At 40.1% G+C, this 14,569-nt stretch overlaps 1 protein-coding gene across 1 annotated transcript in view; it reads left to right on the top strand.

Moving 5' to 3' along the window:
- DCDC1 (doublecortin domain containing 1) overlaps window positions 1–9,992 on the top strand; it is a 420,660-nt gene extending 410,668 nt beyond the window's left edge. The window contains 3 exon segments of the mRNA XM_069091090.1: window positions 4,859–5,009; window positions 8,370–8,479; window positions 9,978–9,992. Coding sequence (XP_068947191.1) covers window positions 4,859–5,009; window positions 8,370–8,479; window positions 9,978–9,992 — 276 coding nt within the window.
- Window positions 9,993–14,569: the final 4,577 nt, after the last annotated feature.

The following is a 14,569-nucleotide window of genomic DNA, read 5'->3' as shown; positions in this document are numbered from 1 at the left end:
CAATGGAAAAGGACTTTTGAGTTTTAAGTCATATTAAAATCAGTTGAAGGAAGTGAGTATGTTTATCTTATAGAAGAGAAGACCCAAGGATATGTTATAGCCATCTTCAAATATTTTATGGAGAAGAGGAGAGATTTTTTTTTCTTTTTGGTCCCAGAGAGTAGAACGAGGAAGAATTTGTGTAAGTCCTAAAAAGCTAAATGCTGACTGGATATCAGAAAAACCATTCCAACAATTAGGGCTGCCCAGAGTATATTGGGCTGCCTTGCGTGGTGGTGAGTTCCCTATCTCTGGAGGCCTTCAAGCAGTGCTTGGATCACCACGTGGGGGATCCATTATGATGGACATTCCTTTTGTGGAGCCTTTGGACTAAATGGCGGCTGAGTTGCCTTTCATCATTCAAATGTTGTGTTTCTATAATTCCAGGAGTCCCTGCACAAATGAAATCGCAGGTCCAGATTAAAAAACAACAACAAAGCATATTCAAGTGGGTCTTACATTTATCCATATGCACTTAATATTTCTTCCTATTAGGTGATGAAAACTTCAAGGGCAGGGACAGATTCTTATTTATTCCCTTTTGCATCTTCCTAGAGTAGTTCATTGTCCATAGCAAATCTTAATAAATATTTGTTGAATGAATGTCCTTTCACCAGATGAATGAGAAATACAGTAGAACCCACATTTCAATGTTTTTCTCTGTGCCTTTCATCTAGCAAACCAAGCCAGGAATATCCAAAATTTGGGTGCCTCTCCAGTTTACTCTTTATTTTTCTCATAAATGTGAAAAGTCCAGCCAGTCCAGTAACTTTCTACCCACCTGCCTTTATCTTTGCCAAAATGACTCTTCTCTCCAATTGGTCCCATCTCTTCCCAGTACACCTGAACAGCATTCTCCTCTGGGTTTAGTAGATAAATCTTCAAGCCCAAAGCTTTTCTCTGACTTAGCATCATAGACTTTCGAGTTGGAGGAGATCACAGAGGTCATACTGTCTACCTACCCGCCCTCTGTCTCCCTCATTTTCTAGCTGCTGCATCTGAAGTACAGACAAGTTAGGCGACGTGCCTAAGGTCACGAGTGTAGTTAAGTCACAGCTGTGATTTGAAGCCAGGTCCTCAGATTCCAAAACCAGTGTACTCTGCCGTCTGGCCAAGCTTTGTCTGGTCCTAAAGGACTGATCTCCTCCTATATCTGTAGCATCTCTCTTTACCCACTTTGATGAGACTTCAATGGATCTGTGATCTTGTCGATGTGGGTACTCCCTTCAAGGGTGCAGATAACAACCTCTCTGTACCTTCTCCACCTTCTGTCAATGACCTCCAGCAGTCTTCCATGGGAAGGAGCGGGAGGAGGGGAGAGGGCAAAACATTCTCAGGTCCCTTCCTATCATATCGTCGTGTGGGTAACAGTGGAGGGCACAGGCTGCCCATCAGTTGTTTTACTATTTGAACAGCCCATCTCAGTCAGGAGGTCATCTTCCCTTCCCCCTCATTCTCCTGCATCCAATATAGCCTTAAATTTTTTAAAAGTCTCTTTTTTTCACTCATTGCTAGCCTCAGCTCATTCCAGACATTCTAACATTGTTATCACAATGTCTACTGTTTTATAGTCATCCTCGATTTCCCCACTTTAGCCTTCACTTTTTTCTGTTGCCTAAAAGTCTAAATTGGTCACTGAGTTCCCTTTGTATTCACATTCTTTATATAGCTGCCCTTCTCCTTCAAAATCAGACTTTAGTCTTGAGTTTTTCACATCTCTTGAGGTATCTTCCCTAGTGGAATTACACTTTTGATTAATGATTAATTATTTAATTAACTCAGAATATATTTTATTATTTGTAATAAATTAATTATAATTAATAATTAATTAATGAAAGCCTACCTATCCTGTCTCTGAACTCTGAAATGTGCTCCCCCTAGGGCAAAGTGGAAAGAGCATTGGAAAACTGAGCTCAAATCCTATCTCGGATACTAATTTTTAGGTTGAAGCCTCAGTTTCCTCATCTGCAAGATGGGAATAATAATAATAATAATACCCCCTTACCTCATAGAATTGTTGTGAGGATCAGATGAGATGGTGTATGTCCAACACTTTGCAAACCTTAAAGCAACATATATATGTTTGCTATTATTATTATTGTTATTTTTCTCCCGTGTTGATGGAATTCAGGTAGAAACAGTCCCAGGACAAGTCTCTATCATGCTATTATTCCTTAATGTTCAATGTTCTACAGACTATTTCATGGATGGATAAAGTAGCTGCTTTTTGTAGTTGAATCAAAATATCAGGTTTTATTATTACTAATTATTATTCTTAGTTGAGGTAGCAGAGTAGTAGATAGAAGGCTCTGACTCTGAAGTCAGGAAGGCCTGGTTTCAAGCCTCACCTCTGACATTAGTTGTGGGACCCTTGGTCAAAACTAGACAGATCTCTTAGACTAAGGTTCAGAAAAGGTGTGAACTTGCACTGACAGAGGGTATTTCCTCTCTAGGAAGTTCCCTATACCAACAAAATCAAAGGCTGCTCCGGTCTCCTCTCTGTGTTATCCTCCTGGCCCCGTTTCTGACATTCTGGATTTCAGAACCATGCAGTTCTTACTGCTGGCCCCTCCTGGACTTCCCTCAGTGCCCCGGAGTGGCCTACCACCCCTGTGCCCTGTTCCCCCAGTAATGTTTCACTGAAAGGCCTGCTCCTCAGCCTTTTTGCAGTGGTGAGCTCCTGCCAGATCCCACATTTTACTGAAGGACCCAGGCCAGTCTGCCTGCATCCTCTTTCTAAGTCTGTCTGATTTTTCTGGATTTGAAAACCATGCCTCCACACTGGGCATTCCCTCCACTCCCACCTTTCACAAAAACTCCCTCAACTCTTAGAATGTAAGCTCCTTGAGGGCAGATACTTTCTGTTTCCAGAACTTAGCATAGTGCCTGGCACCTAGTAGGTGCTTAATGAATGCTTCCTTCCTCTCTTCTCTCCTGTTGTCTGTATCATCATGGAGGTCACATGCTGTTACTTGGCTAGTTCCCCCTTGATTATCTGTCATTTTTCCTCTGATATCCAGGGTCTCCTTATTTCTTGTGCAGTTAAATGTTAGACCAAATGGCTTCTGAGATCCCTTCCAACACTGAGATTCTTTGATTCTGTGGTTATAATCAGGTCAAAAATAGCAGTTCACCTCTTGGCTTCCTCTACTTTTGAAGAATAATTGAGTCAAATCAAGAATTTATCAGCTGCTCTACTTTTAATAGAAAGAAAGCTCACCATTCTACAGACGGTTGAAGCCTCCAATTACTACTCACTTCTTGCCTAAAGTGGGGGCACATCTGTAAAAAGGAGAGCTAATGATATATTTAACACATCAACTGTATATGGCTTGCATCTTTCAGAATAAAGATTATTCCTGAAAATGGCTTTAAAATGATTATCTCTGCAATACTCTTATAACTGGTTGGACTTCATCTATTAATTCAAGGGGAAATGGAATGCATTCAGCAGAATTTCCACTTAGAATTAAAAACAATAATGCAATGGAATGATGAGATGTTCAATTTATAATTATATGCTTTAAAAATAGATTTATAAAAGCATTTCTAGTTATTGGATATTAGAGATGGAAGGTATCTTAAATATCACTTAGTCCAACTCTGTTATTTTATAGGTAGGAAAATCAAGGCGAAATGACCTGCCCAAGGTCACCTACCTCATTAGTGGCAGAGCAAGGACTAGCACCCAGGCCTTCTAATCTGCACCTCAATGCTCTGTCCACTGCACAGTGCTGCCATCTTGAAAAAAAAACCTGATACTCACCACACAGCTTTTTCCTGGTTAGTGGGGCAGAGGGTTTCATTTGTGACAGCGACCCTTGGGACTGATGATCTGGAAATGCCTATAGCACCAAAAACAAAAAGGCATCGATAGATGTCTTTTTATTTAAAGAGTAATCTTAAAAATTAATTTAAATATCTTAAAATAACTCCCTTTGGAGAAGGAAACTCCTTCTCCCAGGGCAGATTGTTACCCATGTTGAACCCTGGAGTCTTACAGACATTGCCTGTGGTGCTGAGAGGTCCAGTGATTTGCCCAGAGTCACAGTGCCTGTATGAGTCAGAGGCAGAGCTTGAATCCAGATCTTCCTGAGCTCAAGGCCACCTCTTTATGCCCTACTCCAGTGATCCTCAAATCACTGTGGTCTGGGAATCCCCAGGGGTGCCTTAGATCATTTCAGGGGATGTACAAGGTCAAAGCTCTTTTCATAATAATAATATGATATTTTAATTTCTAATACAATAAATATCAAGAGACAGAACCTAGATAACAAAAGCTCTTGGGGAGGGGAGCGGGTCCTCAACAATTTTTAAGAACTTAAAGGAATCATGAAACTGAAATGTTTGAGAACTGTTGCCCCAAACCATGCTGACTCAGTAACCAAGAAACATTTATTAAGCACCTACTATGTGCCAGATTAAGATATATTGCAGTTCTTTCCTTGCGATCTTTTGAGAGCCCACGTGCTTCTACTTTGACTGATTCCCTTGAGATGATGCACTGGTCCACGTTTTCCTGAAACTTGGCTTATATATCAGTCATTCATTCATTCAACAAGGGTTAAATAAGTACTTGCTCTGTGTTAATGTGCCAAGTGCTGGGGGTACAGAGGTAGACAGAAATGTGATCCTTGCCTTAGGGAGCTCACATTCTAATGTGGAGCATGACCAGCAAATAGCCCCACACCTCCATCACTAGTCCATGGCTCAAACAAGGATATTTTACTCAAGTCCTCAATGCTTCATCACCATCTCAGTTGTTTTTCCTCTAACGAGGATGATTTCTCCTAAGCCTGGCTCTCCCATTTCATTTCAGCTTCTGGATGCATGTTCCCTGCGCCTCAGGATGACATACCCAGCCAAAACCATGTACACCCTGGATGGAAAGCCTTTGACATCTTGGAATGATATCAAGAGGGACATGGTCATTTGTGTTTCAGCTGGAAACCATTTTGTAAGCCATAAAGGTATTCACTCCATAGTCTTAAATTGATCAGGTTTCAGTTACCTCTTGGTAAATGCTCATTTTTTTTTACCCTATAGAATACAAAAAAAACCTCCTGATTTTTAAAATCCCTCAATAATGAACATTTCAAATGTTTTTGCTTCCCCTCTCATACAACCACACATTCTATTAAATTCAATTAAATTTCACAATAAACTGGAATCTTACTTCCATATACTTTGCTATAGTGGAGGATTCTGGGTAAGGCAGGTTACTTGTGGACTTCATACAAGCAAGATTTCATTAAAGAAATATCAAAAGGTCTATTTGATAAACCAAGCCCTTAGCCTAAGTCCCAAAGACAGTATTTTAGTGAGGCCCCACTCTACACTACACCTCTGATGATTTTATATTGAATATTTTATTAACCAGAAGTAGAACAACTTTTAGGCTCCTTTTTTTTGGTGCTGAGTCAATTTCTCACTTGAGACCATTGATTTAGAGCAGGAAGGAGCCTTAGCAATCATGTAGTTTAGTCCCCTAAAAAACAGGCCCAAAGAATTTAGACAACTAGCCCAAGATCACAGAGGCAGCAAATAGCTGAACTACGTTTAGAGTCCTGGCCGTCTGACTCCAGAGCCAACATTTTCCCCCATAATGCCAGGCCATCACCATTTTAATCTCTTATCTTATTTCTTTCATATGCAATATAACCTGAAAATATTTGACTTCCAATGTAAGGTGGTATGTTATGAAAAGAACATTAGATTTCAAGCGAGGAAGCCTTTTTCAGTCCTGGCTCTGATGCCGACTAACTCTTTAAATGGTGGGCAAATCATTTAATTTCTCTGAGCCTCGATTTTCTCATCTGTAAAGTGGGAATAATAATATTTATACATAGACTTCATGGAGTTGTAAAGAAAGTTCCTTGTAAAGTGTTAAATCATTATAGATATGCCAACCATTCATTCCCCTGATGAATTTAAAACTATTTATTGCCACTTATGATACAGTAGCAAAAAATAAAAACGCATGCTCACACACACACAAAGAAAATTTAACTCAACAACATGGTCTTCAGGGAATTTTCAGACAAATTGGTATCATTTTAAAAAAGAAAAAATGCAATAAGAAAAAAATATATAAACAAAGTCTAGATAAGAAAAGGGCTTCAGAAGCCACCTATTCAGACCTCCTTATTCTACAAATGAGAAAGTTGCACCCCACAGAGGTGAAGTGACTTGTCCCTAGGTCACATAGGGAGTAATGGTCAGAGGCAGGATTTGAACCCAGACCCTCTTACCCCAGTACTAGTGTTCCTTTCTACTCTACTAGAAATTTGGGTTGATTATATATCATTACAAGGAAAGTGTAGTGTCTGGATATCATGTATCCAGATACAATGTATAGTATAACAGTAACAACTTTAGACATTTTCATTTAAAACACTTTAATCGTTTATTTTTTTTTTTAATTTTTGGAGGGGGAAATGTAGGGCAGTTGGGGTTAAGGGACTTGCCCAAGGTCATACAGCAAGTTTTGTATTGAGTGTCTGAGGCTGGATTTGAATTCAGGTCCTCCTGACTCCGGGGCCAGTGCTGTATTCACTGTGGCATCTAGCCTCCCTGAAACACTTTAATCATTAATATGAATTCAGCATATACATAGTGGAAGTTTTAAAAACTCTAGTTATTGATGATGATGAAAATGAGGGTGAGGATGAGGATGGTTAGCCACAGGAGTCCAAAAGGTGCTGAAGACTTTAGCTGGAGAACAGAGCTGCAGAATCTGTGATACGGAGTGGGGAAAGTGAGGTCAGGGATGCTCCCCCTTCCAGACCTCACAGAACTCTGTGCCCAAGATACCACCATCATCCTCCACTCTCTCCCATCCTCAGCCAGCTCCTCATTGCTGTTCACCATGTGACTGCCATGATTCTCTACTTACATTTTAATTCATAAGTATTCATGGAGTACCATCATTCAGTACACAAAGAGACCCAGAAAACTCAGGAGGTGATTAGAGAACAGAGGCATGTGATCTTCCAGAGTAACCTGGCTCTAGGGCCTCCATACCCCAAGGTTGCAAGTCCTTATTGACTGGTTGATGTAGGATATCAACCCAGATAAGGTGGTATCCAGGTCCGAGACTAGAGACTACCTTCTCAGCAGTGGACAAGCAGGGAATTACATAAAATAAGGAATGCAAATACTGTCTTCATTATCATTTATCCATTTGTTAGACAAAGAGCCCCAGGGACAGGTGATGTTAATGGGTAGCTCCATTTGGGATCCACAGTGATATCACTGAATTACCATTAATGAAAATGAGACTTCTTCCCTTTGGAAGTTGCTTCCTGGGAGTATCTATTCTCAACATTTGTTAATTCTCTATATCCACATGAGTGCACAGAGTCAGTTCTTGGTGGGATGTGGTATAGTGTGGGCCTTGACATGGTAACTTTGTGAGCTGGAGGAATGAATGGATTTCCTCCCAGAGAGTGGCAGACGCATTGGGGTAATCTGTGTGATGTCAAAGACACTCATTTGATTTTACTTCAGAAGGTTATGATGGATGAGTTGGGATTTTTTCTATTTATTTTATTTCCTTAAAAAATAATTGGCATGTTTCAAAAGGTACATTTCATGAGACTCCTAAGGAGACAGACCGAGGCACTTAGAGTATGCTATGCCTGGTTTTGGCTCCAATGTACTCTACATTTATGGGCATGGGGGGTGCATTTAACTGCCAAGGAAGGCTTTCATTCCACACATGACTTTCCTATGACATACTGGCTAGACTGCAGTGGGGGAAAGTTCTGCACTCTGACATAACCTTTCTTTTTTTAGGCACCATAGTATGGTGTGGGGAAGTTGAGGGATGTGGAAATGAATAATGGAAAAGTCACTCAGATTGCCTGAAAATGTATCTGATTTTGCAAAAACAACCATAGAGCATTTGAATAACTTTCACCCCCAAATTCTTAGACACATCAAAACCAAAGTAAGTCGTAAACAACAGTGAAAGAATGAATGCCATTTGTCCATGCTATGCTCTAGATGAGAATGCTACCTGCCAGCTGTTAGGGTCGGTCTCTTTTTTCTATCTGGGACCTTTCCTAGACCTCTGCTAGTTTTCTGAGTTTCATTTCTGCCCAGCCTAGAGTTACCTGGCAGTCTGCCCCAAGTTCTCCTTCACCCTCACTGCAGTGTGTCTGGATTTAACAGTAACACATACCTGAGAAGTTAAAAAAGAAAGGAAAGCATATGCAATGAGAGAGCCAGGGACCCAACAGACCAGCCTCTGAATTTCTCATCATGCCAGGGTACGGAAAGTGACTCTCCATAAACATGACGATGTGTTTTCTAAATGCTCTTTGCAGATGTAAAGCGACGGGTAGCCGTGGAAGCAAACTATGCCCGTGTCAGAAAACTGAAGGGGCCTCAAGCCACAGATATAGTCATCTCTGCCACAGAGAGGCCACCATCCAAGGTAGGTTTCTATTTCATTATTCCCTCTCTGAATTGCCATGCTCTGGGCTTGGTTTCATTATAGTACCTGATGTGTAGACATCGACATTCCTGCTATGAGATAACAATTCCAAATCGACCATAATTTCATGCAGCCTGTCTTAGAAGTTATTACCTTACACATTTTACACAGAGTGACATTTGATGCCTCAAATCTTTTCCTGGAAATTCAATAAAACTAGACTAAGTAATGCCAGTAAAATTACTATATTAAGGCTACTTTTTTCCAGGAAAAAAATGGCAACCACTAGTTAATACCAAAAGTTAATTCATCCTATTCAGTGGAAAAATGCTGTATTTTTGGAAACCTTAGTGAGTTCATAAAATTCATGACTTGTAGTCAGCGTGGAGTATAATTAGCATGTCAACAGTCGATTCTGTTGTCAAAATCTATTCTCATACCCATTTTGGCTTCAGAAACAGATGATCTGAGTTTGAATCCTGTCTATGTTTCTTACGACCTGGGTAACTTGGCGTGGTGTACTTTTAACACGCTTATCTATAAGGAAGAAGGGGGCTTGGACTAAGTGCATTCTAAAATCCTTTCCAACCTTGTTGGGCCATAAATAGCCAAGTGCTTCTGTAGGACTTCAATGCCTAGTTTTCTTGAGGATCCAGATTTAGCCAAATGGAGATGGGAGGTGTTTCTGGTCAGTGAATGCCACATAAACCCATCTTTTCTTCCCCTTCTGTCCCTCCCACCCCCCCTGAGACACAGCCTGCTCAGGGGTGTTCTGGAACCAGATCAGAAGGCTGGGATGGGAAGTGTGGGGATGCTACAGATCCAGGCTTGATTTTTGTTTTGGTGATCGGCTAGGCTTAAGGAAATCCATCCCCTAGCCCCTCTTAATGGTAGTCACTTCCCTCTCTTGATTATTTCCTATGAATCCTGTATACAATTCCTTGGTTGTTTCTCCAGTTATTTTGTGAGCTCCCAGAGGGGAGGGAACGCCTTTGCCTCTTTTTCTATCCCCAGGGCTTAGCACAGTGCCCGACACCTCCTAGGCACTTAAGGATTTGTGACTGACCGTCTAATCAAGGAAACATTAATGAAGATTAAACTTAAGCATGTGCCTGCATCCACCCCCTGCCCTCAGGGAGCCCACTGTTTAACACTGGATTTCAAGGCATTTCAAGGTCCTTCCCAAGAGCACTGACAAGGACCATGACAGGCTAACAGATGAATCAGAGTTCAGATTGAGAGGCACGCCTTACCTCCAATGTGGAAAATGAGCAAAATGAAGTATTTCAAGGAAAAACTCCCAAAGGACACTTGTCCTATGGGGAGGAGGGAGGGACATTGCCAGCTTTTCCATCCCAATTACAAACCTGAAGCAAAAGAACTTCATTATTTTTTTCTCCAACATAAGGGGAGCTCCCACCTTCACCCCCTTTTAAAAAAAGGCAATAGCTCCCGAAGGCAAAACACTGACGAATTCGTGTTTGGCTTCTGTTCATAGAGGAGAATTTCCTAGCAAATTCTCCTCTTTCTTTCCTCTTCTCCTTTGGAAGCACCTCATGGCCTTGCCTGAAAATAAATTGCAACCTAGCTAAGTGTGTACAGAATAGCTCAGCCAGGCCCATACCTCAATCCGCCACCTTAATGTGCTGCGGGAAGCTGTAGATCATTTCTCCTGAAGGGGGCTCATGGTAATCACTGCAAATGGCATGGTATTTACTCCCAGTTCTGCAAATCAGCAGGGCTATATGAATAAATTCCAACTGCCAGGACCTGCTCCAGAAAGAAAATCACATTTAGGTGAAAATACACAAAACATCCCCATTAGCGCTTCTTTGCCCTTCCGTGGACCTCTTTGGGTTGAGATCTCAAAGCTTCCAGTGTGTTTATTAAAGAAGTTTTGTGACTCCAATGGAGAGACTGATCTTTAACATTATCTCCATTATTAGGAATGAGGTTGAAGCCAGTGAGGCTAAGTAGCTTTTTCTGCCAGTCAACTTGTCCTATAGGGTCACGATGTTAGCGACTCATCCTATATGGTCATTTCATTGGGGTTTCCACATTATCATGAAAACATTTTTAAAAATTATGATATGTGAAAAAAAAATACCTTATCACACTGCCACCAAGGAAAAGCTGATTGGCTATGAAAATGGTCTAATTTCACCCTGGATCAAATGTGCAAATTTCTGTGAAAATCTGAGCTCTTACATGTGAATCCTCCTGAAGCGAAAATTGGTAATATCACACACAGCAATACAAACCACCCAGAGACATAAGGCAAAAGTCTTCACTGAACTTTTCTATTACTAGTAAATGGGATTTCAGATGCAATATAACAGTCATCAACACATCACATTTTGTTGGAGAAGTAGAGCTACTCACTTCACAGACTCAAAGCTTGCCTGGTGTAGCACCATAGTTCAGAGCTACTTGTAAGTTAGCAAAAAAAAAAAAAAAAAATCAGTCCCTGCTCCTTTTTTTTATTTATTGATGTTCTTCTTTGCTTGACTTTGTGGGTCACCCAGTAGCAGTAACTAGATTTTCAGCCAGTGCCAGAATGGCAGATGATTTTAGCCCTGTTCAGCCAGCCTAGATTTTTTAATAAATCTAGTAATTTCCTTTGGGGATATATTTATCACATTTGAATCAGTTCCAGATGTGTGCCCATGTCAGATTTCAATATTTTTGTATCAACTGGAAGTGATTTTATTTATTAAAATAGACTGCTTCTGTCCCAGGGCCTTTTCAGAGAAATTTATAGCCTGCCATTTACAAATACTGGGAAGGTGTTCCAGATGCAGATCAGTCCAGCAGTATCTGTAGGATGCTGTACCTAGAGAAAGCCTATTTTATTTCCTACCTTGAGCCTCTGTTGCCTGATCCCATGTGGGAACACACAGTTGCCACAAGAATGTCATAGTTCCCATAGGGGAACCTCTTGGCATGCCTATAGTCGAATCCCAACAGCCTAGCTGGAGCCAGCATTTTTAGAGTGTCTGACAAGCTATGTAAATGTGAGGGATTTCATCTCTACACCTGTTTCAGTTTCAAAAGTTGATGAATTGAGAATGTTATCCAAAAGTGCAAAGGAAAATTTGTGGCTTCAAGGGGTACTGTCAGGATTGGTACTGAGATAAAAATTCGATGCGCCATTTTGTGTGTGTGCTCAAAAGGCCCATAAATACTTTCTGTGGCTTTTTAAATAACAGATTCAGGGCTCTTCTTCTGCAGAGAAAACAAAATTCACTTAGAAATCAATGCCGGCAGCCGGCCTAGCCTTTCTGAGCTAACCAATAATAATGGTCTGCTTGCAACTGCTCATTGAGAGAAATTGGATTTCCCTGAGACAGCAAATTTCTTTAGTATAATTTGGAGGGGAGTGATCAATAAGAGTAATGAGTTCACATTGTTCTAGATTATGAAAGAAATCAGATGCAAAGTTACTTATTAATGGGGAATTTTGGCAGGTTGCAATGGTGACTGTCAATTTTTCTTTTTGAAAATTTCAGACAAATAGGTCAGACTCAATCCTGTGTCTGTACACAGCTCCTTGTTTCGAAGGCTGGTAAGTAGAAAGAGCTCTGTTTTTTATGCACTAAAAATTGACATAAAAGGGAATCATTTGCAGCAGGATACCCTGCGTTAGGCAGCCACAATGCAACATCAACCAAGACCACTTAGCAGGGGGCTCTCGTGGGTGAAGCCATTGTTGACAGGTGTTTTCTGATGAGCATTTCCTGCTAGCTATGACATTTTCTAATCTTAGGAGCTTCTAATATGAAACCACTATCAATGAACTATCTGCCTACACCATTCATGGGAATATGAAGCCACAGAGAGAAAACTGGTGCCCACACATACCCACAATGCATCTTGCTGAACAGGAAGGAGGAAAGCAAGATATTTATAAACTTAGTCAAGATGTCAGGAGTATCATTGTGATGCAGCACCCATATTTCTATACTTAAGTTATTAAAGTTTTAAAGGTTCAGGTATTTCTTGCATATGGCAACCGACTTCTCCTCGACCTAGTATCAGTGAAATTGAGCACTAGGCCTGGAGTCATGAAGAAATGAGTTCAAATCTGGCCGCAGACACTTACTAGCTGTGTGACCCTGGGCAAGTCACTTAACCTCTGTCTGCCTCAGTTTCCTTATCTGTAAAACAGGAATAATAATATCACTTACCTTCTAAGGTTATTGTAAGGAAAAAGGGATAATATTTGTAAAAACAAACAAACAAAAAAACCTTTGCAGACTTTAAAGTCTTATATAAATGCTAGGGGTGTTGATGATGTTCATGAGTTTCTATGACAAGAGCTTTTGATGACGATCTTCCATGAATTTAGCTATGCTGATTGTCAGAAAACCAGTACATAGTTAATGACTGGGTCTTAACTCAAAATCTTGTTGGCCTGGTGGTCTAGCCTTCCAGCACCCAGGGTCATCTACACACCACAATGAGGCACCAGAACCACCTTCCTCCCTGAGGCATCTAGAATATTCTTTTCACGTGGAAGGAAATAAAATATTTAGTCAATAACTCCCAGGTTGCCCTTGAAAGATCCCAAAATTATTGTTTCTCTTTGTGAGCTGGTACCTACATTGTATACAATGAAATATTTCAGAATTGCAGCTTGACTAGACTGGATCATATAGACCCCCTTTTTAGCTTCCCGAGTATGCTGCTGGGGAGAAGAGAATAGGAGAAGGAAGAAAAATTCTCCCAAAGATCAGAGGTTTTCAATGTGTTTCCCAGTGCTTATGATCTGCTTCCCCCAACCACCCACCACCACCACAACCACCATGTTCATCTCTCTTACCCCTTTCCTTCTTCATTGTTGTGCCATCTATTACCTTTTTATACCTTTGTAATTCTATTTATTTATTTTCTTTTTCCCCCCTTCTTTGCCCCTACACTCTAAATACCTTTCAACATTTTTTATAAACAATTAGGCCACTCGAGTAATTTTAGATTCACTGTTGGATTCCTCTAACTTATTACATAGTCCAGAAAATGAGCTCCATGCTAGATAAGACCCACAAAACAAAGAGCCAGTAAGCTTTACTAAGGCTTAATTTCCAGAATGTGGAGAAATTGGTACTATAAAAGAAACTCTTTTGAAATTTTTTTTGAATTTATTCAGTATTTTATTTTTTGAGTTACATTTAGAAACAATTTTTAACCATCCATTTTTAAAATTTTGAGTTCCAAATTCTTTCACTTCCTCCATGCCCACCACCTTCATTGAGAAAGCAAGCAATTTGGTATGGGTTAGGCATGTGTAGTCATGCAAAGTGATTCTATATTGGTCATGATGTGAAAGAAAACATAGACCAAAACAAAAACAAAAACAAAAATCGAAAAACTAAAGTTAAAAAAAAATGCTTCAGTCTATATTCAGACACCATCAGTTCTTTCTCTGGGGATGGAGAGCATTTTTCATCATAAGTCTGTCAGTTGTCTTAGACCACTGTATGGCTGAGAATAGCTAAACCATTCACAGATGATGATGTTAAAACTCTGCTGTTACTTTGTACACAGTACATTTCACTTTGCATCAACTCATGTAAGGCTTTACAGGTGTTTCTGAGAACATCCTGCTTATCATTTCTTATAGCACAATAGTATTCCATTATAATCACGTACCACAATTTGTTCAGCCATTCCCCAATTGATGGGCATCTCCTCAATTTCCAATTGTTTGCCACCAGAAAAGAGCTGCTATAAATATTTTTGTACATGTAGGTCCTTTTCCTTTTTTTTTAATTAATCTCCTTTGGGATACAGACCTAGTAGTGGTATTGCTAGGTCAAAGGCTATGCATGGTTTTACAATCTTTTGGAATGGTTGGATCAGTTGATAGCTCCACCAATAGTGCATTAATGTCTCATTTTTTCCACATCTCCAACATTTGTCATTTTCTTTTTGTGTCCCATTAGCCAGTCTAATTGGTATGAGGTAGTACCTCAGAATTGTTTTAATTTGCATTTCTTTAATCAATAGTTAGAGTATTTTTTCATATGGCTATAGATAGCTTTGATTATTTCATCTGGAAACTTCATATATTTTGACTTATTTTTATAAATT

Source organism: Petaurus breviceps, unplaced genomic scaffold (assembly GCF_028583685.1).
Source record: "Petaurus breviceps papuanus isolate PSGF00001 unplaced genomic scaffold, PetGlider_PUasm1.0 188, whole genome shotgun sequence".
NCBI classification, from domain to species: Eukaryota; Metazoa; Chordata; class Mammalia; order Diprotodontia; family Petauridae; genus Petaurus; species Petaurus breviceps.
The sequence above is the reverse complement of the archived record's forward strand: the minus strand, read 5'-3'. Positions and strand labels throughout refer to the sequence as shown.